General features: G+C 34.6%; 3 protein-coding genes and 1 long non-coding RNA gene across 4 annotated transcripts; all 4 read left to right on the top strand.

The window, feature by feature from the left end:
- Positions 1-2,481: 2,481 nt before the first annotated feature.
- On the top strand, positions 2,482-10,628 carry LOC131844271 (uncharacterized). Its single transcript, XM_059193108.1, has 8 exons — positions 2,482-2,522; positions 2,852-2,933; positions 4,534-4,687; positions 5,415-5,554; positions 7,417-7,477; positions 8,470-8,581; positions 9,648-9,743; positions 10,468-10,628. Exons 2-8 carry the CDS (start codon positions 2,867-2,869, stop codon positions 10,525-10,527), a joined length of 690 nt encoding a protein of 229 aa, XP_059049091.1. The 5' UTR covers positions 2,482-2,522; positions 2,852-2,866; the 3' UTR covers positions 10,528-10,628.
- Positions 10,629-13,785: 3,157 nt separating this feature from the next.
- Positions 13,786-14,733, top strand: LOC131844568 (uncharacterized). Its single transcript, XM_059193482.1, has one exon. It carries the CDS (start codon positions 13,786-13,788, stop codon positions 14,731-14,733), a length of 948 nt encoding a protein of 315 aa, XP_059049465.1.
- Positions 14,734-16,279: 1,546 nt separating this feature from the next.
- On the top strand, positions 16,280-18,974 carry LOC131844564 (uncharacterized). The gene is made up of 3 exons (XM_059193478.1): positions 16,280-16,469; positions 17,647-17,803; positions 18,821-18,974. The coding sequence occupies exons 1-3, from the start codon at positions 16,280-16,282 to the stop codon at positions 18,972-18,974; spliced, it is 501 nt and encodes a 166-aa protein (XP_059049461.1).
- Positions 18,975-20,861: 1,887 nt separating this feature from the next.
- On the top strand, positions 20,862-25,326 carry LOC131844279 (uncharacterized). Its single transcript, XR_009357577.1, has 4 exons — positions 20,862-20,923; positions 21,787-21,892; positions 23,375-23,470; positions 25,127-25,326. It is a non-coding gene; the product is annotated as an uncharacterized LOC131844279 (long non-coding RNA).
- Positions 25,327-25,876: the final 550 nt, after the last annotated feature.

Genomic DNA, 25,876 nt, shown 5'->3' with positions numbered 1-25,876 from the left:
GTATATGTATAGGCGATGGTTACCATTAACCATGCCCGTCAGCGTGTTTGCCATTGCAATTTACACATAGTATGTAAGATGAAGCTCGTTTTCGCCGTCTTTTCGCTTAGATCTTTTAAATTACGCAACGGATTATAATGCAGTTTTTAGCAATAGAGTGATTCAAGAAGAAGATTTATAAGCATAATACAATACCTGTGTGAAGCCGGGACGGGACGGGTATCTAGTTAAACATAAATTAATAAAAATATAACTTGACCTTCATTATAGTATCGTGCAGAACGTACAAAGTATCGAAAATACGTATCATTTGATATGACGTCACAATAATACGAGTATATACTATTAAGCGTATTTTTTTATCACAGCCTTTGTTACGAATAAATCACCTGTTTATTTATTATTATAGCTAAATAGGATATTTGTCATTAAAAGAATACACTTAGGTTCTTTAGATATAGTTAATGAGTAAACATTGTTTACTAAGCGAGCATTTTGCGTCGAATTTTGTGTACAGTTACTACCGAAACTATTATTTGTCTTGGATATACAGAAAGGAAAGACATACTTATCATCAGAAGCGAAAACAGTCTGTTTGTGTGTTAACCTTTCACAAACAGAAGATTGAGATAACATTTTTTGATAACGACCAGATTTTAACTCATGGTCGGGGTAGTAACCACTAGGTTATGTAGTATATTAGATATAGCCGTTTATTTCCAGCAGGGTTACCAACTAAAACTTTGCTACGAAGCTAATATAAATAAAAGAAGAAATCTCGTGAATTAGATAACCTCATATTTTAATAGTAGACTCATTTACGTAGGTCAAAATCTCATATTATACAATTTATTTTTAATTTTATTAAAATAATACAAGCTTGTTCTCGTACCGAAGACCAAGGATCTCGTATTTGCACAAGGATTTCCGTACGAGTAGCATCTCTATTTCCTAGTTTACTTACCTGCATATTCATTCGTCAATAGAATTTTTGTGTGCAATTATATTATATAATTTTTGTGTATAATTAATACATATTAATAAATTATAAATCCTATACCTAACAGCCCAATTATACCTTGAAATATAATTATTACTATTAATGAATGTACATGCAAAGGATGCTACACTGAGCATTATGGTGACGCTAGATTAGATATTTCACGCAAAATACCCAATCCCATTAATCCATATTTACCTAAACACTCAATGTATGTATGTACATGTTGTGAAAGAGGATTAAATGTTGGCGATAAATTGATATCTATTTATCGGTTAATACAGATAATGGACATCATTATACTGTTTTAAAATATATATTAATGATGATTTCTAATAATGATGAATGATAATAACGTCCGAAGTGTGATGACAATTCATCACACTTCGGATTGATATCGGCTACTACATATCATCATCGCATCAAATTCAATAGAGTTACATTTTGTTGAAGTTATTCGTGACTACCTTAATCTTATGTATTTCTGACGCTAAATATGTTGATAGCTTGGTCTGTAATCTATTTGAGTTTGAAGGGTATATGGGAGTGATTTTTTTAATATGTAGACACAACAGTCTTTATTAATAGAAACCTCGGGCGTCAAATGAGCATTATTCAGACCATGGTTGTCGCTTTCTACGTAAAAGTAATAAAAAATTTAAAGGAACGCTAACTATAACCAAATTAATAAAAATATAGGTAATATTTCTATTTCTTACCTTAGAGATTGTTTTTAGAATAAAAGCCAAAAATCTCAAATCCTTTTTAGGTTTTTATTTAATAATTTCATTTCTGTTGAGCATAGTATTGTTAGGAGAAGATTTATGTGAAGGAATGGTTCATAATGGTAAGGAAAGTAAAAAAAGTCAATTGTTAACTATATATTAAAACACAAATACACAGACTACATATGGCGGAGTTAACACCTTGAGATATTTTCTTCCAGTAGACCATAGAACAAAACATAACAATACAAAAAAATATGAATCAGATGAACTATTCAAAACTTTGTCGTACTGTAAAAAGTAAGATTTTTTTTATTACTATACTCTATGCTATGCGTAGCCGGTGTGCTATCAGCATAGCTAGTGGCATACGCCTGTGAAAGATAATAAGGACATCCTCGTCCTGATGAAGAGATAGCTCACTACGGTGAATTCACCAGAAATTAACCACAATGGGTTCCAGGGAAGATTGTATTTATGTTGATCTGTAAGTAATGGAAAAAACTACTGATTACTGACAATCCCTTCTTCCCCACACTATGTAATTTATGCCTTCCATAAATTGATGTGAACAAATATTTGTCAATACAAATGATAAGTTATCAAATTACATAAAATATTCAATTAATGTGATAACAGTATAATCGTCACTGTGTCGATCACAAATCATAATCGTTCGAGATTATTTTTATTTTATATCTGATTCTTGAAATCAGTATATAAGCTCTCCAAGTCGTATTTGACAACAAATCGTAGTTTGAATTACGACTACTTGATTCTGTGTCTTGTTTGATAAGGTCAGAATTTGATTGCATATTTATTTTATCTAATTATGTAGTTCATGTCGAATTATTTAAATTTAAATTAGAGTTATTGACATTTTATTTTTATCTTTCTGATCTACTAAACCATAGTTTTCTGATATGCCAAATTTCATAAACTTAGTTTACTTTTTGTATATATATATTTGTTTGTATATACAAACAAATATATATATACGTATATGTTGATTTTTTAGGTGTCTCATTGTCAAAAGCTTTTCCAAATATTGTATATGTTGCCTTTGTATAATAGTAATTATTTATAGAATAGAATGACGAAATAATTTCTATTTAAACATTTTTAGTATCCTTATTCGAAGATGAAACTCTTAGCTGCCTTCGCCATCTTACTGATTGGCGCCAACGCTAGTGTTCTACCGGTGCCAAGTAAGTAACAAAAACTGTCTAATACATATTTTTACAATTTATGAGGTGACTATTTAGACTTTTATTATATTAAAAAACTTTTTAGTGGAATCGAATTTTGTACTTTTAATAAACAATTCAATACTAATAGTTTTTATTGGTAATGTAAAAGAATAGTGCATTTCATGTTCCATTAATGGAAACAAGATCTATCCAAATATTGCTATTCACTCAAATATCGTCGCATATACAAAACACAGCAATAATTGTTTCATATTTATTCACCTTTTATTTTCACTCACAAAATCAGAACAAAACGATTCAGTTGAACTACATACAATACATATAAAGTATGATGACTTCTGAAACTTATAGCTTAATAGTGAGCTCAATTTAAACAACACTTATTTCTGAAAACTTTACTTAAGTAATATTTTATCTATAACTAGTGTGGCTAGGCTATGCCTAGGTATACCATGGAAGTCAAAGCATGTTTAATAATCAAAGTTAAATTAGTACAGCGATAAGAGAGATGATAATAATTTTACGTTTATATAATAGTAATACTATTTTTAATATTTATCGTCTATTATTTGGCGGTGGTAGAGTTTTGTTTGAGGCGTGATATGAGAAAATATTACGTGTATTTAAAAAAATATAACTTTGCTATTTGTTTTATGCAGGGTTAATTAAAAATATGTAATGTATACAATATTTTATAATCTAATAATAATAAATCTTAGGACAATTCACACAGCGCCATCTAGACCCATGTTAAGCTTGTTAAAGCTTGTGATAAGGGTACTAGATAACTGATACAAATACATAGACATATTTTTGTTTTCGTAAAATCATACATTACATATTATAGATAGAAAATACCCAGACCGATACAAACAATCATACTCATGAATACAAATGTGCCGCGCGAGGAATCGAACCCGCGACCATCGGAAGTAAGGCGATGTGCTAAACTACTAAACCACCGAGGCCGTTTATATTTATTATAAATTATCCATTTTCGTATAACTGTATAACAGTGGCAGACGTAATAAATATCTACGTAGGTATCGTCTGCCGTTAGCTTATTTTATTTACTTCACCCTTCACAAGTGAGACATGGCATTCACTGCCATAAAGTAATAGTAGTAATAAGTAGTTAAAGTATGCGGAGATATACCAAGTTTATCCTCTAGAATGGCAACACATGACGTTGTCATATTGTATTCTGTTGTACCCACGGTACTACTCATTTACCATCACCTAGATAGGTAGTTAATTTTTTTGCCCATGGTGCTGCTCATTTACCATTAGATAGATAGTTTATTCTTCGTTTCAATAACCATAATAAAAAAACACACCTTTGACGAATCATTTAGTTCTGTGGCTGTAATACCTTTTCTACTTACATGTTCTATTCTGCCGTTATTATTATTTTTTTTAATTATGTGAGTGTGTGCTCTCATACCCGCAATGAGCGAGGATTTTCACAAACAAAATTGGCTACATGAGTCACATGCGAGCACATCAACGGCAAAACCGGAGTTGAAGACAATCGCCGTGGCCGAAATCGGCCGGGATTACATCATCATCATCATCATTATTATTTTTAATTCTGCAGGCGAAGCCATCGCAGAAGGCAAGAACGATGCTCGTTTTATTGAGGGAATAATTGCTGATATTCTCGACCTCATAAGCAACTACCTCGCCGCCAACGGCTATGATCCCTATGAAGTGGACTCCTTGGAATACCAATATAGACTGCCAGTGACAGAGTTAGTACATTTTATCGAATATAGTGTTATTTTGCTGAGATTTTCTATTTCATTATAAGTACAGTCATGAGTATGATTGTATGTATCGATATGAGTGTTTTCTACGTCTAATATGTTTGTATTTACAAAAATATATAGGTATATATATGTATTTTTTTCACACAGCGTCCTCTAGTCTCAAGTTAAGCTTCATTTATGGGTAAGTTGTCTAGTACCTATAAATGAAGCTTAACTAGATGACGCTGTGTGAAATGTTCTAAGATATTATTATATTATACTAGATGTTCCCGCGACTTCGTCCGCGTAAATTGTCGATACTTCCATATAACGTTTTATCTTATCTTTTAACCCCTGACAATCCTTTTTTCGGATTAAAAAGTAGCCTATGTCCTTTCTCAGGTTCTAGACTATCTGTATACCAAATTTCATATAAATCGGTTGAGTAGTTTTTGCGTGAAAGCGAGACAGACAGACAGACAAATAGACAGAGTTACTTTCGCATTTATAATATTAATAAAGAAATTAAGGATAAGGATTAAGTGATGGATTTATACTACTTTGTTAAAGATATATATATAGTATCGTATGTCCCGCCCACTTCCATTTAAATTTCCTGATTTTGATTGTAACATCTTTAACTTTCGTGTATTTAGTTATTTTGAGTATTAATATAAGTTGACTATAATTGAAACATGAGATATATATTTTTTTAATTTTCCTTCAACAGCCTGTTCGCACTCGACGCCGAGCTGAAGGGCTTGAAGCTGGCTGGTGGTAGTAACATCGTGCTGCACAATATCAATTATGCCGTTCTCGCCAGCAGACTTACCTTCGACGTATCTCTGCCCAGACTCTCAGCTGCCGTCGGTATGTTAACTGTTTTTCTAATAATTTCTGTGTATTTTCTACCGCATACATCACGGAGGGTGTTTTGAAGAATGCTGAATTTCACCATCGCCGTTAGAAATTTCACTACCCGTTAGTTAGTTAGTAATATAGCATCCTGATCGTGATCCTGGATGAATGGCGGTTTTCTAGAAACTTTTGGCTATGCAAAACCACATTGTGGAATCAATTACCTTCCAGTAATAGTATTTTCGAACCGATATGACTTTGAAAACTTCAAGAAAAGATCTTATACCTTCTCTGTTATTGCCGGTGCTCATGGGCAGCCGTAATCACTTACCATCAGGTGAGCCGCAAGCTCGTTTGCATTCCTATGCTATAAAAAAATCTTTAATTATCTCAATTCTGTATGAGGGCGACGGTAATGACTGCTCATCAAATGACCCGTCAGTTTATTGTTCTAGTTACATATAAAACCTAATTTTATGTTCGCTTAATTTTGTTTATACAGTTAATATTTTTGAGAAATACAACTTCGAAATATTGAAAAATGGGACCAATTAGAAAGTATATACTTTCAAATAGAAATGTTTTATCAAATCGGTTTATAACCGACGTAGTAGTTATGAAGTAACAAACATTAGAAAAAATAGAAAAAATAAAACCGAATTTCCTCCTCTTTTTTTGGAGTCGGTTAAAAATGAAGGTCGTTATTACTATTATCGTTATTATCAGAATTAAATCAATTCTACATTTATCTTTTTATAAAAATATACATATGTATTAGTGTTCTATGATAAGAGACGATCCCATTAATCGTGATTGATTATAATTACTAATATGACGAATAACAAAAATTGTTTGTTTGTTGTGATGTTATACTATAGAATAGAATAGAAACATAATTTACGTACTTTTGAATAGTCATAGTTATTCTTCTGTTAATCTACCGCTCATTCGGATAGCTGTCTCGTCACATGAAGAATGAACAAGAAACTAGCATGTTACTTTTTAAAATAATCGTTGTAACTTTATATTTTTAAGTCGAAACGTGTAAATAACTATAAACTAGCACTAATATATTTGGGTCAAAAATTAAATATATAAGATTAAATCGGTCGTAGTGATTAGAGCAGACCAGTCCCTACAAGTAGCAGTCGTTCACGAGCATGTTACAATGAATATACATATTAATATAACAAAATAGTTTTCTCAGGTATGGTTAGAAATAAACAAGTATTGTAATCATGCGATAAGTACATCGAGTATTTTGTCATAATTTCATTTATAGTCCGTCAATGATATTGCCAATACTACCTGACTCGAGCGACTTCGTCTGCATTACACTTACTTGACATTTATCAATGTATTTCGCCCAATTTACATAATATCTTTATAAATTATAGACTATACATATATGTTATTTTAATGTATCAGCTATAATACTGTAAAGTTTCATCAGTAGTTTTTGCGTGAAAGAGTATCAAACATCCATCCATCCATACTCAAAAACTTTCCCGATTATAATATTAGTAAGATGGGTACAAAATATATACATTTTTTTTATTGGGGGGTTTGGACTTACAGTTGCTTGGGCCTGTGGTACTGCGACCTACATAGATCTATTGTGCTCACCCTTTTTCAGAGCTCGCTACCTAGACCCGTCAGGGACAAGAATTGAAGGATATTCTTAGAAGCGATGGTTTTTATCTCCTCAGGATAGAGTGTAAACTTTCCAAAGGAGATAATATTACGTTTACGTATGAGTGGGCTACAACCACATAGGATGTGTAGTGGTGTTTCATCTTCAGTTCAGTAAAACCTGCAGATTTTTGTTGTGTATACATAGGTAATATTATACTGGTATTGTTTCTGTCTTTCAGATAGTTCCGCCTTGGACGTTACCTTCTTTGGTGGAAATTTAAATGTTGGCCTCGGAGGATCGTAAGTAATCACATTTTATGGCTTATTTAGTTTTAATTCGCATGTACCGCAATCCCTGTTGTAGGGATCGCAATGTAGGGCCAAATTAATCATGTCGGGGCTCTTTTTTTTAACATGTAGAGAAATTTTAACAAAGACAATCTGCCCCTGCCGGAGGGGTGTGAGGTAGTTGTGTGAGATTCTTACTAAAGAAGCAAATAGTGTACCTAAAAGCTTTCGATTCTAGAACATTCCGTGATTCCGGCAGCGTTGACACATCCTGTAGATGGTAAAGAGCAGGCCCCGACTCATTTGTTAGGGCTATGTATTTCGCCCTACGATATCCTAAGCAATAGAAATATAGTAGCAAAGTATTTTATCAACTACGTGCTTTGAAAAAAAATAGTAATAATAGAACCTACTTCCGATTGAGGACATATATTTTCAAATTGAAAGTTCACGGGACCATTAAATTGGTGTCTTCTGTGCATTTGTGCAGACTAGAAGAAGAAATAGAAATAATCTTTATTCAAATGAAGTCATTACAAGCACTTTTGAATAGTCATATTTTGATTGTAGCTCATTCTTCTTGTAATGAATCTGCATTCCCAATGAGCGGCATTGGGAATGCAGATTCATTACAAGAAGAATGAGCAAGTAACTTGTGTGTTGCTATTTTTAATAAATAATTACAGTATAAAAAGTAAGAGGCATACGATAATCAACATAGAAATCTCTACGCACTCAATCATTCGACTAATCTAAGAAACTGAATTAAAAGCTTGAAATTGAAAACCATAGTGATTTACTATCCCGACTGGACTTAATGATCGTGTATTAATACCAAAAGTCCTTCGGATTAGTTTAGTCTTTTTTACCCGTTTTATCCTACCGCTCATTCGGGTAGCAGATACATAACAATTGTGTGTATGTGTCAAAACATTCGTACTCCTCGCGCAATTTTTGAAAAAAGTTTTTGCGTCACGTATTAATAAAATTATTATTTATTACAGAGTCGCTCTTGTGGAAACTCGCTTGAAGGTTGATGTTCGTATTAACATTAGCGTCATCGGAGGCATCTCAATCCGTACCCTTGACATTGACTTCACTCTTCGTGGTATCGAGGTGAGCATTCCACATTGATCATGACGGTTTACGCTGGAGGTGTGCTAGTTGAGGATGATAAGATAAGAATGAGATCAGGTCGGTTAGCCCATCGTGACAAATTCACCAAGAATTTATCACGATGGTTTTCAGGGGGAACCGCGTGGAGGTCAACCTGCCATGGTACATTGCTAGCAATAAGATCATCAGTCCACATTAATAATAATTCCCTTCCCCCTTATTATCTACATTGTAGATACGACAGATTGTACGCCTGCAGCGCGGCATACGTGTATGATATATACATATACAGAATTAGTCGGAAAGGGTATACTAAGCCGCAAGGATATGAAAGTGGTAACAAATAACTTCCTTGAAAGCATTTAATTTCTTCGAGAAAAATGGGTTCAAAGTATTATACATTATATAAAAATTAAATACCTACAAAAAACACAACCCTAACATCGGCTGTCACCAGCAAAAAACACGCTGCCGATTTTCAGTCATAAAAACTGAATACTGTTACATATTTTCCTATGGATTTTCAGTCATAAAAACTATGAATATCATACGATATTCATAGTTTTTATAATTGAAAATTGGAAGCGTGTTTTTTTAGGTACGCCCCCTACCTATCATTCCACTAACCAAGAACGTTGGCTGTTTTTTAATAACAAATATAGGGTTGCTGATTCTTTGTAATAAATGAATTATCACAAAGAATCAGCAACCCTATATGTATACGTTTAAGTTGTATGATATAAAGACTACTAATCCTGTATATAAATTAACTTGCCTATATAGTGTTTATGTATGTAAGCTGCTAGTGAATAGGGTAACTATGACTTAAAGATATATGGGACAGTACATTTTTTTAATAATCCAAATTTAGTAAAAGCTATTTCTACTCATAAGATCAATTATTGTATTGCATTCATTATGACTTCGACAGCTGACTACTCCATCTTATATAACGAAATAGCCTCACGCAATCGAATCACTTTAATGTATTCATTATGCCATATTTTGTCCGAACCATAAATAAAGTAATAATCTTTTAATAATACATGTTTTATTTTATTTCTAGTCCGAACTCGACCTCAGAATTCAGGACGTCGACTATTCCGAACCCATCAACAAGTTGCTTGGAGCTACCATCCCCAATGCACTCGAAGCCAACAGGGTAAGTTATTCTGCTTAGCTCGCTTTATGGAGTGTCTGATCATGGTTTACTATTTTGAATACGTTCCTAGAGAACGCGAGTTCGAATCCGGCGACACATTTTTCTCAATTCTTTAGCCTGACATACCAACAGATAAATAGACAAACAAACGGTTTTTGAGTCTTCCCGTTTTTCTATATAATTGTATTTAAAGAAATTTGAAGAAAGGATTTGAATAAAGAATATTTGTTGATGTCGATGGCCTCGGTGGTCTGGAGTTCAGTACACCTCACTTCCGATATTCGCGGGTTCGATTACTCGCACGATACAAACATTTAGTTTATGAATATGATTTTTTGTATCAGTCTGGATGTTTTCTGTATACATATATTAAGTATATATTTACAGTAATAGTAAGTTAAAAAATTATATCCATCTGTCAGTTGTCTAGTACCCATAGCACAGACTACATATGCTTAGCTTAGGACTAGACGACGCTGTGCTAATTATCCTCTATTTAGTTCTTACTAGCGACCCGTCGCGGCTGCATTACAAATCTTTAAATTTATCGGTTTGTTCTATACTATAACACGCATGTACACAATTAAACCTTCCTCTTGAATCACTATCTATTCCTGAGAACCACATTAAAATCCGCTGCGTAATTTAAAAGATATAAGCGAACAGATAGCGGCGATGACATGTTTTATACTATGTAAATATTTAATTATGTACATATTTTCAGGACGAGCTCAATGAACTGTTGGAGTACATCGTCTTGCAGATCGCTGAAAGCATTCTATAAACTAATAACAACATATCTGAAACAAACCGAGACGAGATGTGAATTCACTGATGTTCAATATTTTATTATTAAACACATTTCATAAATAGATTTACCTATATTTATTTAGATCACTGTAATTGTAATAAATCAAAACTTGTTTAATTATTTTATACTCTATCTATTTAGTTCAATAGAGTTCAATTTACATGTAGAGTAAAATCCAAAGATAATAAAATGTAAAAAACAGATGTTTAATTTGTTTAATAATAATAATATTTATCTGATTATGTATTAAGCTAATTTATTAAATTGGAACGACTTAATTATTGTTTTTTATTATATGAAACATTACTATTTTCCCATATCTGCGTCAATATGTTGACGTGCGTACCAATAATAATAATATAGTAGCCTGGACAATACACACAACGTCATCTTGTCCAAACGCAAGCAGAGCTTGTGTTATTGGCACTACACAACTGATATAAATACTTAGATTTTTTTTTGTAAATACATTCCTAACATACAAAGAAAATGAGAGAATACGTAGACCAATACAAACACAATCATACTCGTGAATACGCTTGTACCGTGCAAGGAATCGACCCGTGACCATCGGAAGTAAAGTAGTATGCTATAAGGCTAGATAGATGTTTAAGAACAGACCCGTCAACTAAAACGCAGTATAGAAAATATGTTTCTTGGCAGCTGAAATAGGTGAGACTGAGATTACGCAGATGATTTTTTACTAAGTCTAACTTTGTCGATCGATCGATATCTATATATTAATACGTGTATCTATATTTCAATCAAATACTTTGTATGCCTTTTTACGAAAATGGCGCTGACAGTCTCAAATAATCACAAAATAAATTATCTGGCTCGCTTAACTGTACCCCAGCAGGTATCGTATTTTTTAAAATGGATGGTAATAGAATGGGAATGGTGCACGCGCCTGCCCTAACGATTTATGTTGACATCAGTGGAGGATGATAGAATGTACATGAGGTTAAGTCAGTTAACGCACTGTGACAAATTCATCAGAAATTTATTATAATGTGGAGGTGCCTGCCTGACCTGAGTACATTGGCAACAATAGGGTCAGTCCACATTACAAAGATAGCCCTTTTCTCCGATGTAGTCGTGGTTAAAAGATATAATATGACTGTGAAGTTACAAGCCACGCCTTTGTCCTAAAGAAAGGGCGTTGTCTTTCTCGTACATATAAAATCAACCTAATAACAAAAACTAAATTTCGTTAAATTTAAGTTTTTCAATATTCTGATACATTATAATTACATTTATAGATTAGTAATTTCATTAATTTGTGTTTAAATACATTTATTAATTTAAATACATTCAGTATGTCTTTTATATATTATATTAAGATGATTTATTAATCATTTTTACATATTTACATATGTTGTCATGCACAAGTTTTGTCGTAGATTTATTAATACATATCTTTCCTGATAGAATAGTTCTTTTTTTATGTAATACTAACTGACCCGCGCAACTTCGTCTGTATCACACTTACGTGACATTTAGCATTATATTTCGCTCAATTTATATAATCTTTATATATAAAAATTACGTGTCATGTTGTTTGTCCGCGAAGGACTCCTAAACTACTGAATCGATTGCAAATTTGATTATCACATTTTGTGCAATTTGATCCAACTTGAAAGATAGGATAGCTTAAATCTCAATTTATAGTCGCAATATTTTTCAAGAACCTTAGCCACAGCAACCCGTGGCCAAATCTGCTAGTATCTTTATAAATAATAGTCTATGTGTTATTCTGATGTATACATTACTGTAAAGAGTCACTAAAATCTGTTCAATAGTTTTTGCGTAAAGGGGTGACAAACATCCATTCATCCATTAATAATTACAAACTTTCGCGCCCACAAATGGTAAGAAGTAATCATTGCCTATACAGATAAACAGCATTACGACATCACGTTATTATATTCCGGAAAGACTAAGATGTTATGCCCCTTATCAAGTACCTTCATATTAGTGATGTGTCGTATCCGTATCCGTATCCGCGGATATCCGAGGTAGAAGGAAAATCCGTTACATTCCTCGGTGAATCTTTTCTATATAATGATACATTATCGATTATCTATATAAAGTACTATATAATCGCCAGTGTGCACAAATCATAATCGTTTGCGATTATTTTCGTTTTATATCTGATTCTTGAAATCAGTATATAAGTTCGTATATTATTTGCCAACAAATCGTAGTGTGAATTGCGACTCTATTTCATTTGCTGTTTTATTTGATAAGGTCAGTATTCAATCACGTATTTATTTTATCTAATTCGTCATAATGAATGTCTTAAATCTAAATTGATATTATTATTTTATTGAACTAAATTAATTATACTTCTGTATTAATTATTTTGAAAGTAATAATTTACGATATATAGAGAGTAATTTGAAATTTTTGTGTGGTATCTTTAATAATTATTATTTAATAATCACGGAATTAATTTCAGTGTATTTATTTTTGACGACTTTGAAGATGAAACTTTTAGCTGCATTCGCCATTTTACTGATTGGTGTTAACGCCAATATTTTATCAGTTCCAAGTAAGTATATACACTCTAATATACATAACATAACACAATTTTTAATATTGTCCTAAATAATTAGTTCAATATTACAGTAATATGATTATATCATTATATCATTCATAAAATAGAATGCGAAAAATAATGTAGTATAGTTAAAATTTTTTATATCGTATTGATTATGATCAAGGGGGAGTCTCACTCCTAGAGAACGCGTCCCCAGGTAGCGGATAGGGGAACACTCGTCAAGTATTCCTGCAAATGGATACCTAGAGGGTAAGGGTGAAATAACATAGCCCTCGCGGACCAACAGGCCGGAGAAGGTTACTTCGTAATCAAACCCCTACCAGTGGGCTTCTTTGAGGTAATCAAAGCAGAGGTCACTGGCAGTGCTGCACGATCTTTCACGAAATTCTCCTGGTGGAAGTACAACCTTGGCGTCAGGTGGCATCCGGCCGTAAAACACAAAGCCAAATCTTACCTCCCTGTACACCATGAAGCACAAAGAAATTATGAGTGAGTCTAATACTAGGGCGTTCCCCGGAAGCGACGTAGATGCGACACGGAAACCGAAAGAGAAGAAACATACTAGGGCGTCCCCCCGAAGCGACGACTTCGAAAAGAACTGGCGTTCGTAATCTATACCTATATACACTGTAAATAAGTTTAGACTGGCAACCTGGAACATCGGCTCTATGACAGGACGTAGCAATGAACCCAGTGAAATCATAAGAAATAGACAAATCAACGTCTGCTGCGTCCAAGAAACTAAGTGGCGGGGCTTTAAATCGAGGAACATTGGAAACGACTACCAACTTTTATACCACGGGACTACAAATAAACGAAATGGAGTAGGCATCATCCTAGACAAAAACCTTAAGCAACGTATCATCAACGTAGAAAGGAAAAGCGACAGGCTTATAGCTGTAAAACTCGCTATGGACAACCATACGCCATTTAATATAATCTCTCCTTATGCACCGCAAACGGGGTGTACAGAACAAGAAAAATTGGATTTCTGGGACGACTTTGATCAATCAGCAAGTTTAATGTGGTCGGATTTTGAAAAATTCTGTATAGAAAAGGCCAGAGAAATACTCGGTGTCTCAAAAGGAGCACTGCGTAGCGCCAAAGATCCTTCTTGGTGGAATGACAACGTAAAGGAACTTATAAAATCAAAACGAAACGCCTTTAAAACTTGGCAAAAATCAGATCTCGATGAAGACCGTGCTGTATATAGAGTACTTGAAGGTACTGTCAAGTCCGCAGTAGCACAATCCCGAGCCGCAGCAAATGAAGATTTCTACAACAGATTGAAAAAGGCAGAAAATGAAAACACTATATACAAAACTGCCCATCAGAGACATAGACTGACATTAGATATCAAAAACAACAAGTACATAAGAAACACTCAAGGTAAGCTGCTAAAAGTGGACAAAGACATCACGGAAAGATGGAAAGAGTACTATGAACAGCTTATGAATGAGGAATTTCTCAGTGAGCCAATACCCCAACTTCCACCCATCGAAAGACCTCTAGATGCTATAATCTTAGAAGAAACCAGAAAAGCAATCGCTAAAATGAAATACCACAAGGCAGTTAGCTCCGACCAAATCCCAGCCAGCCCATCTGGAAAAAATTAGGAGCCGTAGCTCTACCGTGGTTAACGAAGCTTTTCAACCATATTCTAAATGAGGAAAAGATACCATCGTCCTGGCGCAAAAGCATACTGTGCCCAATATTTAAGAACAAAGGAGATATAGCAGAATGCAGTAACTATAGAGGTATAAACCGACGACCTCGGTGGTCTAGCGGTCTAGCATACCGCTTTACGACCGATGGTCGCGGGTTCGATTCCTCGCATGGCACAAACATTTGTATTCGTGAGTATGATTCTGTGTATCGGTCTGGGTATTTTCTATGTATAATATGTATGTATTTACGAAAAAAAAAAAGACTATTTATTTGTATCTAGGACCCATTTTAGCTAGTAACTATGTGTGAATTGTCCTGAGATTATTATTATTATTATTATAAAGCTTAATTCCAACACTCTCAAGGTATGGGAAAGAATCATCACCCGACGCATAACAAATATTAGCAGTATAACGGAAAATCAAAAAATCATAGCCGGCAAATCCACAATCGATGCAATTCAGACCATCCGAATCCTTATGGAAAAACATCGCGCAAATAAAGATAATTTGCATCTACTCTTCATTGATTTAGAGAAGGCCTTCGATCGAGTACCTCGGAAGCTTGTTTGGCAGTCCTTGAGAGCACACGCGATTCCAGAACGATACATACTGATAGTCCAAGATATGTACAGAACAACTCAACTTATGTTAGGAGTCCTGCAGGGCTGAGTGGATTGTTCCTGGTAAAAGTAGGAGTGCATCAGGGTTCAGCACTAAGCCCCCTCCTGTTTAACCTGTGCATGGATTATATAACACGTGACATACAGGAATCTACCCCGTGGTGTATGCTTTATGCGGACGACATCGCTCTAATAAGCAAAACCAACAGGGGGGAAATGGGATTGTTAGTAATGTGGACTAATGAACCCATTACTAGCAATGTACCATATCAGGTTGACCTCCACGCGGTTCCCCCTGGAAACCATCGTGTTAAATTCTTGGTGAATTTGTCACGATGGGCTAACTGACCTGACCTCATGCTCATATTATCAAAAAATGCACCATTCCATTATCACAACAAAAAAAAAAAAAAAAAAAAAAAAGCAAAACCAACACTGGCCTCCAAGAATATACTAAAAAATAATAATAAAAAAAAAATTCGTTCAATAAATGGGTAGAAAAAATTGAAAAGCACGGACTACGCATCAGCCGCAGCAAGATAGAATATATGGCGTGCAATTATGGAGCGACAGCGGATGAAGTAATTGATGTGTGCATAGACGGTACACCATTGCCTAAAGTAGACAGTTTTAAATACCTCGGCTCCGTCATACACTTGATGCCGATGTGGATAAAGATGTTAATCATCGAATAAACACTGCTTGGCTCAAATGGCGGTCATTATCAGGTGTACTGTGCGATCCCAAAGTGCCCGTTAAGATCAAGGGGAAAGTATATAAGACAGTGCTGCGACCAGCCTTAACCTACGGATCAGAATGTTGGACTATGAAAAAAGTCCAACGGACAACAACTGCACACGAATGAGATGAAAATGCTGAAATGGTCTGGTGGTGTGACACGCCTGGATAAAGTCCGCAACGAGTACATTAGAGGTTCCTTCAGAGTAGCTCCTATCGTGGAAAAAGTAAGAGAAAGTCGCTTACGCTGGTATGGCCATATTCAAAGACGCGAAAACAACTACGTGGTTAAAAAAGTGCTCAAGATACCAAACTCGACCAGAGGTAGGGGCAGGCCACGCGCCACTTGGTGGAATAATATTAAGAAGCAGATGGACCAGGACAACCTTAATATACAGACAACCCAGAACAGAGTTCTCTGGCGCAGATGTACAGTGAGACCCGACCCCAGAAAACATGGGTTGGACAATAAGAAAGAAGAAAGAAATATTGATTATGATCAATATTTTTCAAAATGGCGGATGGCAGTCTTTTGTTTGATGAATAGAAACACGATATGCATTTACGCACATCCCACGTTAACGCCCCAGAAAGTAAAGTAACATCAAACTCCAGTTTATCTGCTATATACTATAGAGAACAGTTTTATTATATATATATATATATGTGTATATTAAAACAATATTTACTTGTATAAAATAATAAAATTGGGAGCGTCCTCCTTGTATTTTTCTTCTTAATTTAAGTGGATATATATTTTTGTTGGAGGCCAGTATTGTCGGACGCCATTTGCTCTAGTAAGCAATGCTGTGATAGAACCTGCTTACATATTCTGGCAGAAACTCAACTGTATTTTTTTAAAACCCAGTTTATTTATAGATTTTACCTAAATACATAGGTGTTTATGTCTAACAATGAATGAAAATCCCGTGCATGGACAACTATTATCATGCACGTTTGTCATTTAGGTTATCGTTTAGTGTGTAATAAGGCTATTATTATTTATTTATTTAATTCGGATTACATCCATATTGTGTTAGTAAACAACTTATAAACTATGGTAGTAAAATATAAATACTCTCAGTTCATATATCTGTGTCCACGTCCTGAAGTACTGGGTCTGCAGCAGTGCAACGATATCCAGTGCCTCTGGAGCGGGCAATCTGACATATTGGCAATAGTTGTTAGGAGGGTGTTTGCTCTCCACCCAATTCTAATCATCACTGATGCAACTCTTTTGCGCATTATGGCTTGAAAACCACCCGCGCTGCTGCAAATATCTCTGATGCACTGACATACAACACTGACAACAGAACGAGGGAGCCCCAACAACGTCCTAAACCCATTATTATATCGAATGCTTTGCTCAGTAAATATGATTTCATAGGTATTTCAAATTTATTTAAAGGTAATTCCAGTATATCCTTTACTATTTCTAATTAACCAATCAGAAGTATTAACAAACATATCAGAGTTAATAACTATATTTCTTGTTCTGCAGGCGAAGTTATCCCGGAAGGCAAAGATGACGATGATGGACTCCTTGAGGGAATAGTTAAAGATGTTATCGATCGTATAAGCGTATTCTTAGTCGAGGCTGGCTATGACCCATACAGAGTGGACGCCTTGGGATTCCAATACAAACTTCCAGTTACCGAGTTAGTATTTTATTTATTTATATACTCTTTATTGCACCAGATAAATTTCATGAACTAAAATTAACATAGTAATAGGGAACAAAAGCGGCCTTATCGCTTATATTGCATACTCTTCCAGACAACCTTTAGGCAGAGGAAAAAAGACAAAAGGTGGTAGGTGGCGCTAGAATAGAATGGTAAAAAAAACATAACATAGTATATTTGAGCTTTCCCTGGTTCATACAGTCATGTGAATTTGTTTTTTTAAGGTTGATAATGGAATTATACAACCAACTGCTCTACCGGTGTACTCTGGTGGATCTAATGTTGAACTGAATGAATCAACATAATATCAAGTTAATAAGCGTAGAATAGTAACTCATCGTGTAGAAGATACTAGGAAATAATCACGATGGTTGTGGACCGCGTGGAGGTCGACCTAACATTATTAGGATGTCTACGTCATTGGAATGGTAAACAATCTGGCGACATGCATTGTGGTTGGTAATGAGCGCCATCGTCTGCTTGGGTACTTCAGTCTCACCTATTTCATCCGCCAAGCAGCTTGCTTTGTAAGCTGTATAATATTGTGATTCTGTTTTATTTGTTAATTTATTATTATCCAGCTACTCGCCCAGGCTTCGCACGGGTGTTCGCACGGGTTATTATATACTTATATAAACCTTTCGCTAGAATCACTCTATCTATTAAAAAGAGCCGCTTCAAAATCTGTTGCGTAGTTTGAAGTTTTAAGCATACACAGGAACAGATAGCGACAGCGACTTTATTTTATATTATGTAATTTACATAAAAATATATACATATTCTTTATTTTAATTTTGTCAACTAAATTCCGCTCATGTGCCGCGTACTTTATTTTTAGTAATACTCTCTTTCCTAAGCTTGTCTGGAAGAGTTTGTGTTAGCGATATGACCGCCTTCTGTACCTTCTTTAATCTATTGTTATATTTTCCAATATCGGTGCAATAAAGGATTATAAATAAAAGTAAATTAAAATTACGTGTTTATCTTCGACAGCCTTTTCGCAGTCAACGCCCGGGCGCAGAATATAGCATTGGCTGGTGCCAGCAACATCGTGTTGCATGATATCCGTTACAACCCTATTACATTCAGGCTCACCTTCGACGTGTCTCTGCCCAGGCTCTCAGCTGCTGTCGGTAATTGCCTTTAAATAATTACTCTATTTTACCGACTGCCTTAGTGGTTTAGCGGTTTAGCATACCGCTTTACTTTGATCGTCGCGGGTTCGATTCCAGTATGAGGAATTGTTTATATCCGTCTGGGGGTTTTATTTCCATATTATGTACGTATTTACAAAAATAAATCTATGTATTTATTTCAGCAGTCTCGTACCCACAACATAAGGTCTGCTTAGCTTGGGACTAAATGACGCTGTCTGAATTATCCAAGAATCTTATTTTTTAGTTTCAGATCTTTTTAGCTCGAAAGTACTCCGACTAGATGGTAGAATATAAATCATAAGAGTTTGTAAATAGTCAGGTAAAATTTTAAATTAAACATGATGTGTCCAGTTTTGTCGCAATATATAAAAATAAGTCCGCAAATACTTGAATAATAATATTCAGAAAGAAATGTTTGGGTTTAAGTTAACGGGAAAGGGATGAATAAATTGAAAAACGGCCATTTTCAAAATTACTCGATAACGGTAAGAAATATGAAAATATGTTTTAAATAAAAGTTGTAGAGAAAAATATTCTGCACAGAACAGGTCCTCTTCATTTTTTCATTGTCCGCTGTTGTATAGTCACAAATTAGACATGTACCTATTATACATATAAACCTTCCTATTGAATCACTCTATCTATTAAAAAACCGCTTCAAAATACGTTGCGTAGTTTTAAAGATTTAAGTATATATAGGGATGGACAGACAGAGACAGTAACTTTGTTTTATACTATGTAGTGATAGTGACAATGCTAGCAGTGAAGTTATAATCCACATTATTAGCAATCCACTTTCCACTATCTCTAGATGTACCACGGCCGTTACATGATGACGTGGTCCTCGATGCTGTTTATGTACTTTTACAGATGAGTATCGCCACTTTCCATCAGGTGGGTCGTCTGTTTGTCATTTAAGTTACATATAAAACATCACACCATTTTTTTATTCGATCAATTTTGTTTATACAGAAATTGAAGGTCGTTATTAGCATTATCATTATTATCAGATTTGAATCAATTTCACATATTATTTTTATAAAAAATACATATGTATTCTATGATATGAGACAATCCCATTAATCCTGATTATGATTGATTATAATTCCTAATATGACGAACTTGAAAAAGATAACAAATCTTTTTTTGTTGTTTCAAATATGTAATATCGTGCTTCCTTGCGATTAATGCCCTATCGCATTCAATTCGATCTCAATGATTATTGTCTGAGCGGAGATTCAAACACCTTTCTTTTTACGTTAGGAAAATCGGCGACAGATGGCGTACGGGTACTGTGAAACTTCTATTCTCTAAAAACTCCCGGCTTTTTCTCTCACTGCCATAGTACCGGGGTCGCGCATTCGTGTTCGCATACGACCCCAGCAGTGGTTGCCCGCAAGTGGGTTCTCCTTAACGCGTGGGCGGAACTCTTCCTAGTTTCCTCGCCTTCACCCGTGGGAGAACGCACCCGAATACGGAATGCCCCCCCCACCCTATCTCGGCTCCTGTTGCATGAACTACAGACTTTATCCCTGACATTGCCACCTAATTGATCTCGTAGCGGATACGGGACTCTCTCTTTTGTAATTATTATGGCAAAGAAGCTAATGGTCCACCTGATAGTAAGCGGTAACCGACGCTTGTATTCACGGATAGTAATATGGACATCACATTGTCATATGACAGCTGTGAAACCAATCACGTGTTGCCATTCAAGAAGATAAAGTTGTTATGCCTCTTATCCTGTAATTTCACTTTCTATGCTCACCGAATAAACAAGCAAGCTGCTTAGCGGCTGAACTATATATACCTACAAAGGTATCAATTTATTTATACACATTGATAGATATGTTTATGTACATTGGTACTTTTTTTCAGGTGCGTCCGCATTGGATCTTTCCTTCTTTGGTGGAGATTTAAATGTCAATCTCGGAGGGTCGTAAGTACTCTCAGCTTATGCAGTTCTTATAATATTAATAATATCTCAGGACCATTCACACAGCGCTATCAAGTCTCGAGCTAAAGAAAGTCTGTGTTAAGGGGACTAGACAACTAATAGAAATAATTAGTTACATTTTTTATGTATATACCTAAATATAATATACAGACCGATATTAAGGAATACACTCATGAATACAAATGTTTGTACCGTGCGAGGAATTGAAGACGTCGCCATCGAAAGTAAGGCGCTGTGCTAAACCGCTAAACTATAATAGTTTAGACTTATTCTTTGCGAGAGACGGCGGTAGGCTCGCCTTATACCATTTTGGATTCAAATATACTTAGCAAAATGTGGGTATGTCAACTCTTGTATTCACCACAACCTCGACAGTTGTTATCTCGGATAACGGTCATGGTATGCCCAGTGAAACTCGACCATAATAAAAATCCAAAAAGATCTTTTAACCAGCAATAACAAATAAACAAAAGAGTACATATGTGCGTATCAAATACATATAAGAGTAGTGTACGTAATATTTTTTTTATTGATTTAATATATTTTTAATGCATGTCAAATTCGATCACACTTGGTAGAAAAATATTAAGAAGCAGATGGACCAGGACAACCTTACTATTCAGACAATCCAGAACAGAGTCCTCGGACACTGTACAGGGATACCCGACCCCAGATAAACTGGGACATGAGTTGGTCACAGATACTTTAATGCATAATAAAAAAATATTGATATGCTCTATACAACCAATAAGTGTGGGAAATTACACACTCCTCCGTCCTTATAATTTTCTTAAAAAGTAGAACAAAGTTTTTGTTTCACGTATTAATATCATTTATTATTACAGCGTCGCTCTTGTGGGAACTCGTTTGACTGCTGATGTTCGTATTAGCGTATTAGGAGGTATCTCCATCCGCACTCTTGAACTTGACTTCAGTCTACAAGCTATCGAGGTGAGTATCAAATAAAATCAAATCATAATATATCACGTGTAGATCTATTACAAACCCATATGTCTATGACCCTTTTGATATCTTGTATGCCCTTCTCAAATCTATCGTCAGTTCTGTGTGAGTTCGAGCTAAGAAGAACTGACAAGAAACTGTCAAGTGTACTTACAGTATTGGCGCCACCTACTCATAATAATCAAATGTCAAAAATAAAAACGCATATATATAAAAAATTGTAAGAGGCTTAATAAAAATAAAAAAAAATATTTCAATATTTATCCTATAAGTTAACCCACAGTTAAAAACATAATTCTGTAAATATTTTATCAGACAAGAAATGGTTTTCGTCTCGTAACGATTTGATGATTATATTAGATGTAATAATAAAATTGACGGCCTTGGGGGTCTAGCGGATTAGCACACCGGTTTACTTCCGATGGTTGCGGGTTAGATTCCTCTCACGCTATAAACATTTTTATACATGAGTATGATTTTTTGTACCGTCTGGGTGTTTTCTATGTAAACATATTTATGTAAGTATTTACAAAAAATCATACAAGTATCCATGTATTTATATCAGTTGTCTAGTACCCATAATATAAGCTCTGCTTAACTTGGAACTAGATGGCGCTGTGTGAACTGTCCAAGGATGTTATTATATAATAATAATAATAATAATAATAATAATAATAATAATAAAACAAATTATATGAACAGCGGCTGTTATTTTATTTAATAAAACTACTGGCTAATTAATACATAGCTGTTTATTTATGAAAACACTTACAAATATGGAATGTTAGCTAGATATACTTACATGAAATTAGGCAGTCAAATTACAGGATAAAAGACATGACATCTTATACCCTGAAATGGCAACGCATGAGTGGTATTCGTAGTGCTATTCGTATATATAGGCTGTTACCGATTACTAAGGCCGTCATCAAGTTTACCATTCCAATTACATAAAATTACTTAATTCATCATGATCATCATTAAATAAGTAGCTATGACGAGGTCGTGCTAGTCATGCTCACTAAAATGTCCAGACATATGGGCCGGGTCATTGGGCTCCCTAAAATATGGTCGAGCGCAATGATGGCTGGCTCATCCGTCATACTCGTGATCGAGTGCTACTTGTAGGGACTAGTCTGCTCTTATCACTACGACTGATTTAATCTTATTGTGTTTTTATATTTGAGCCTAAATGAATTAGTGCTGGTTGGTAGTTTGTATTCACACGTTTCGACTTGTAAAATGTGAACTTACAAGGATTGTTTAAAAGTAGTAGTTAGTATTCAGAAGTGCTTAAATTAAGTTTATTTGAATAAATGATTTTCTATTCTATTTTATTCTATTCATCATCAGCCCACTGCAATCCACTGCTGGATAGCCCCTCCTAATGTATGCCACGGGGCACGATCTTAGTCAAAATGACTTAACTACTCACTATTTAAACTTCAACTGTAATATTTTTTTTTCTAGTCCGCCCTAACTCTCAGAATCCAGAATGTTGACTATTCCCAATCCATCAACAAGTTGCTTGGAGACACCATCCCCACCGCAATTGAAGCCAACAGGGTAAGTTATTGAATATTATAATAGCTGGCTTTTACGCAGGAAATAATGAGCATGTACACAAAGAGAACGAGGAAGACTGCGCGCGTTGCCAGCACGCGCATTCCTGTCTAAAGGACGTGCGTGCTTTAGCGCCTTGTATGAATAACTAAGTATTATTGCAAATTGCGGAAAATCTCTGGAAAATGAAATCTGAGAAATAAGAAATAAAATTTCAGTAGAAAGTGAATTTTGTGCAATCTTTTGAATACAAATCATGTATTCAAAAAATTGCACAAAAAAATAGTTAAATGTAATCCCTCAGGATCGCGCGCGTAGGCTTTCCCAGGCCAAATCTCGCGCGCTTTGATAGCGCGTGTTATTGCACTCTAGGGTAATAGAGAAGTAAAACTATACTTTTCTATGACCCTAGAGTGGCGGATGGTTAGGGCCATTTGCAGCTCTCCAGAGAGACATTAGGATCGGGAGGTAATGTGTAGAGGTGCACGACTAGATAGTAGGTACCTTCGATGGGAACCATGCTAAGATCTTAGATGAATGCGAAGGCGTACCCATGCTCTTGGCAATATATTCGAGAAGGAATAGCCGTCAGGTTTTTAAATCCAGTAGACCCCGTCAGCCCCGTCAGCCCTATGAAGATTTTCCTGACTCTATCTTGGTCCCCAAAAGGTCGTAAGTTCAGTATTGGTCGACACCAGAAAAAATGTGTATCAATTATATTTTTGACTTTTTGTTGACAGAATTACAACCTATTGAAAAATGTCAGTAGGCTCGATCTCTTCTTTCTTTCTTAGATCTTGTAAACTTAGTGAGGGCAGAAATTTTTGACAACAATATTGATAGTTGACAATGACAATCCCTCAGCTCGATTCCTTATCCTCTATTAGATAAATGATGTCACAGAAATTTGCCCCAACCATGTCATAGTTAATTACATTTGAGAGATCGCTATATGAAATTCCGTCACATATTTTGAAATTTGAACGATTTTCATTAATAATTATAATTTCATATTTTATAAAGGTACATATATTACATTTACGTATTTACATATGAAATGTGATGTCATTAAACTGAATTAGTATCCCTCCACTCCCTTGTCACATAATATCACACTTTGTACATACGTTAATGTGTGACATACAAAGCCCTCTAAGAGAGCCGTGTAGTTATCGTTTTTCTAAATAACTGCAGCACTATCACTGCAATTTATGTATGCTTCATGCCCTGGAATTTCATTGCTTTATACGTATAGTTGCATCATACGTATAGTTCTCCACGATAATATTACTTAGATTTTATAGACTTAAAAGGTCTCATATATAAACCTGTCTCTAGAATCGCGTGAAATTTATAGCTTATGTGTTTTTCTGCTATATTATTGTAAAGTTTTATTAAAATCCATTCAGTAGGTTTTGCGTAAAGCTTCCACGTTTATAATATTACTTAGATTTTATAGACTTAAAAGTTATTCATTTTTCTATTACTAGCTACCTGCTCCGACTTCGTACGGTTGTATATGTATTACATATATAAACCTGTCTCTAGAATCACGCTATCTATTGCTAAAAACTGTATCAAAATCCGTTGCAAAAAGGCAGCGGAAGCGATTTCAATATATACTATGTAAAGATTACTAATTTAATTATGTATTTTCAGGCTGATATCAATGAGCTGTTGGAATACATCGTCTTGCAGATCGCTGAGAGTATACTCGCAATCTATTGATTCCAAGCTGACGTAAAACTCGACGAGATGCGACTTCAGTGATACACAATATTTTATTATTAAACATGTTGTTCTAAAAACTAAATTGGATTTATATTTATTTACACTATCACTCATTGCAGTTATATAAATAGCGCTTGTCCAGTCGTTTAGTACACTGCCTTATTTCCAATGGTCGCGGGTTCGATTCATCGAACGGTACAAACATTTGTATTCATGAGTATGATTTTTTGTATTGATATTAGTGATTATTTATTTATATCACTGTTTCCATTCATAGTTAAATTTAAATTATTTATTGGCAGAAAATATATAAATATGAAACATATTACAGAGTTACTAAATCGGTTAATAATAATATTTATCAGATTATGAATTCAGTTAATTTATTAAATAACAACGTAATGACCGCTTTTTATTTATAAAAATACCATACTACTCTTGTCTGTATATATTTTTTTTATTCTTTATGAAAAACACTACCTATATATTCTATTTTTTTAAATAAAGAATATACTTTTTTATTTTAAATGGCTATTACCAATTTTGATTGGTCATTTCATGGTTTGAGAGACCCAGTAAAAATTTTGTAGTGTGGCTTTTTTAAAATTGCTCAGTGTGGTTTGACAATTTAGCTTACGTTGAGATTGGTATATTATAATCAAAGACAACACAATACCT

Source organism: Achroia grisella, unplaced genomic scaffold, assembly GCF_030625045.1.
Source record: "Achroia grisella isolate CSIRO2021 unplaced genomic scaffold, CSIRO_AGI_Agris_v1 utg402, whole genome shotgun sequence".
In the NCBI taxonomy this organism is placed as follows: domain Eukaryota; kingdom Metazoa; phylum Arthropoda; class Insecta; order Lepidoptera; family Pyralidae; genus Achroia; species Achroia grisella.
The sequence above is the reverse complement of the archived record's forward strand: the minus strand, read 5'-3'. Positions and strand labels throughout refer to the sequence as shown.

Excerpts from the sequence above, each read along its gene's own strand:
- LOC131844568 (XM_059193482.1), top strand. The coding sequence starts at position 13,786 with ATGACAGGACGTAGCAATGAACCCAGTGAAATCATAAGAAATAGACAA.
- LOC131844271 (XM_059193108.1), top strand. The coding sequence starts at position 2,867 with ATGAAACTCTTAGCTGCCTTCGCCATCTTACTGATTGGCGCCAACGCT. Across the intron at positions 2,934-4,533 it reads TAGTGTTCTACCGGTGCCAA|GCGAAGCCATCGCAGAAGGC; the intron begins GTAAGTAACAAA and ends TTAATTCTGCAG. Across the intron at positions 7,478-8,469 it reads AATGTTGGCCTCGGAGGATC|AGTCGCTCTTGTGGAAACTC; the intron begins GTAAGTAATCAC and ends TATTTATTACAG.
- LOC131844564 (XM_059193478.1), top strand. The coding sequence starts at position 16,280 with ATGCTGAAATGGTCTGGTGGTGTGACACGCCTGGATAAAGTCCGCAAC. Across the intron at positions 16,470-17,646 it reads GATACCAAACTCGACCAGAG|GCGAAGTTATCCCGGAAGGC; the intron begins GTAGGGGCAGGC and ends CTTGTTCTGCAG. Across the intron at positions 17,804-18,820 it reads TACAAACTTCCAGTTACCGA|CCTTTTCGCAGTCAACGCCC; the intron begins GTTAGTATTTTA and ends TATCTTCGACAG.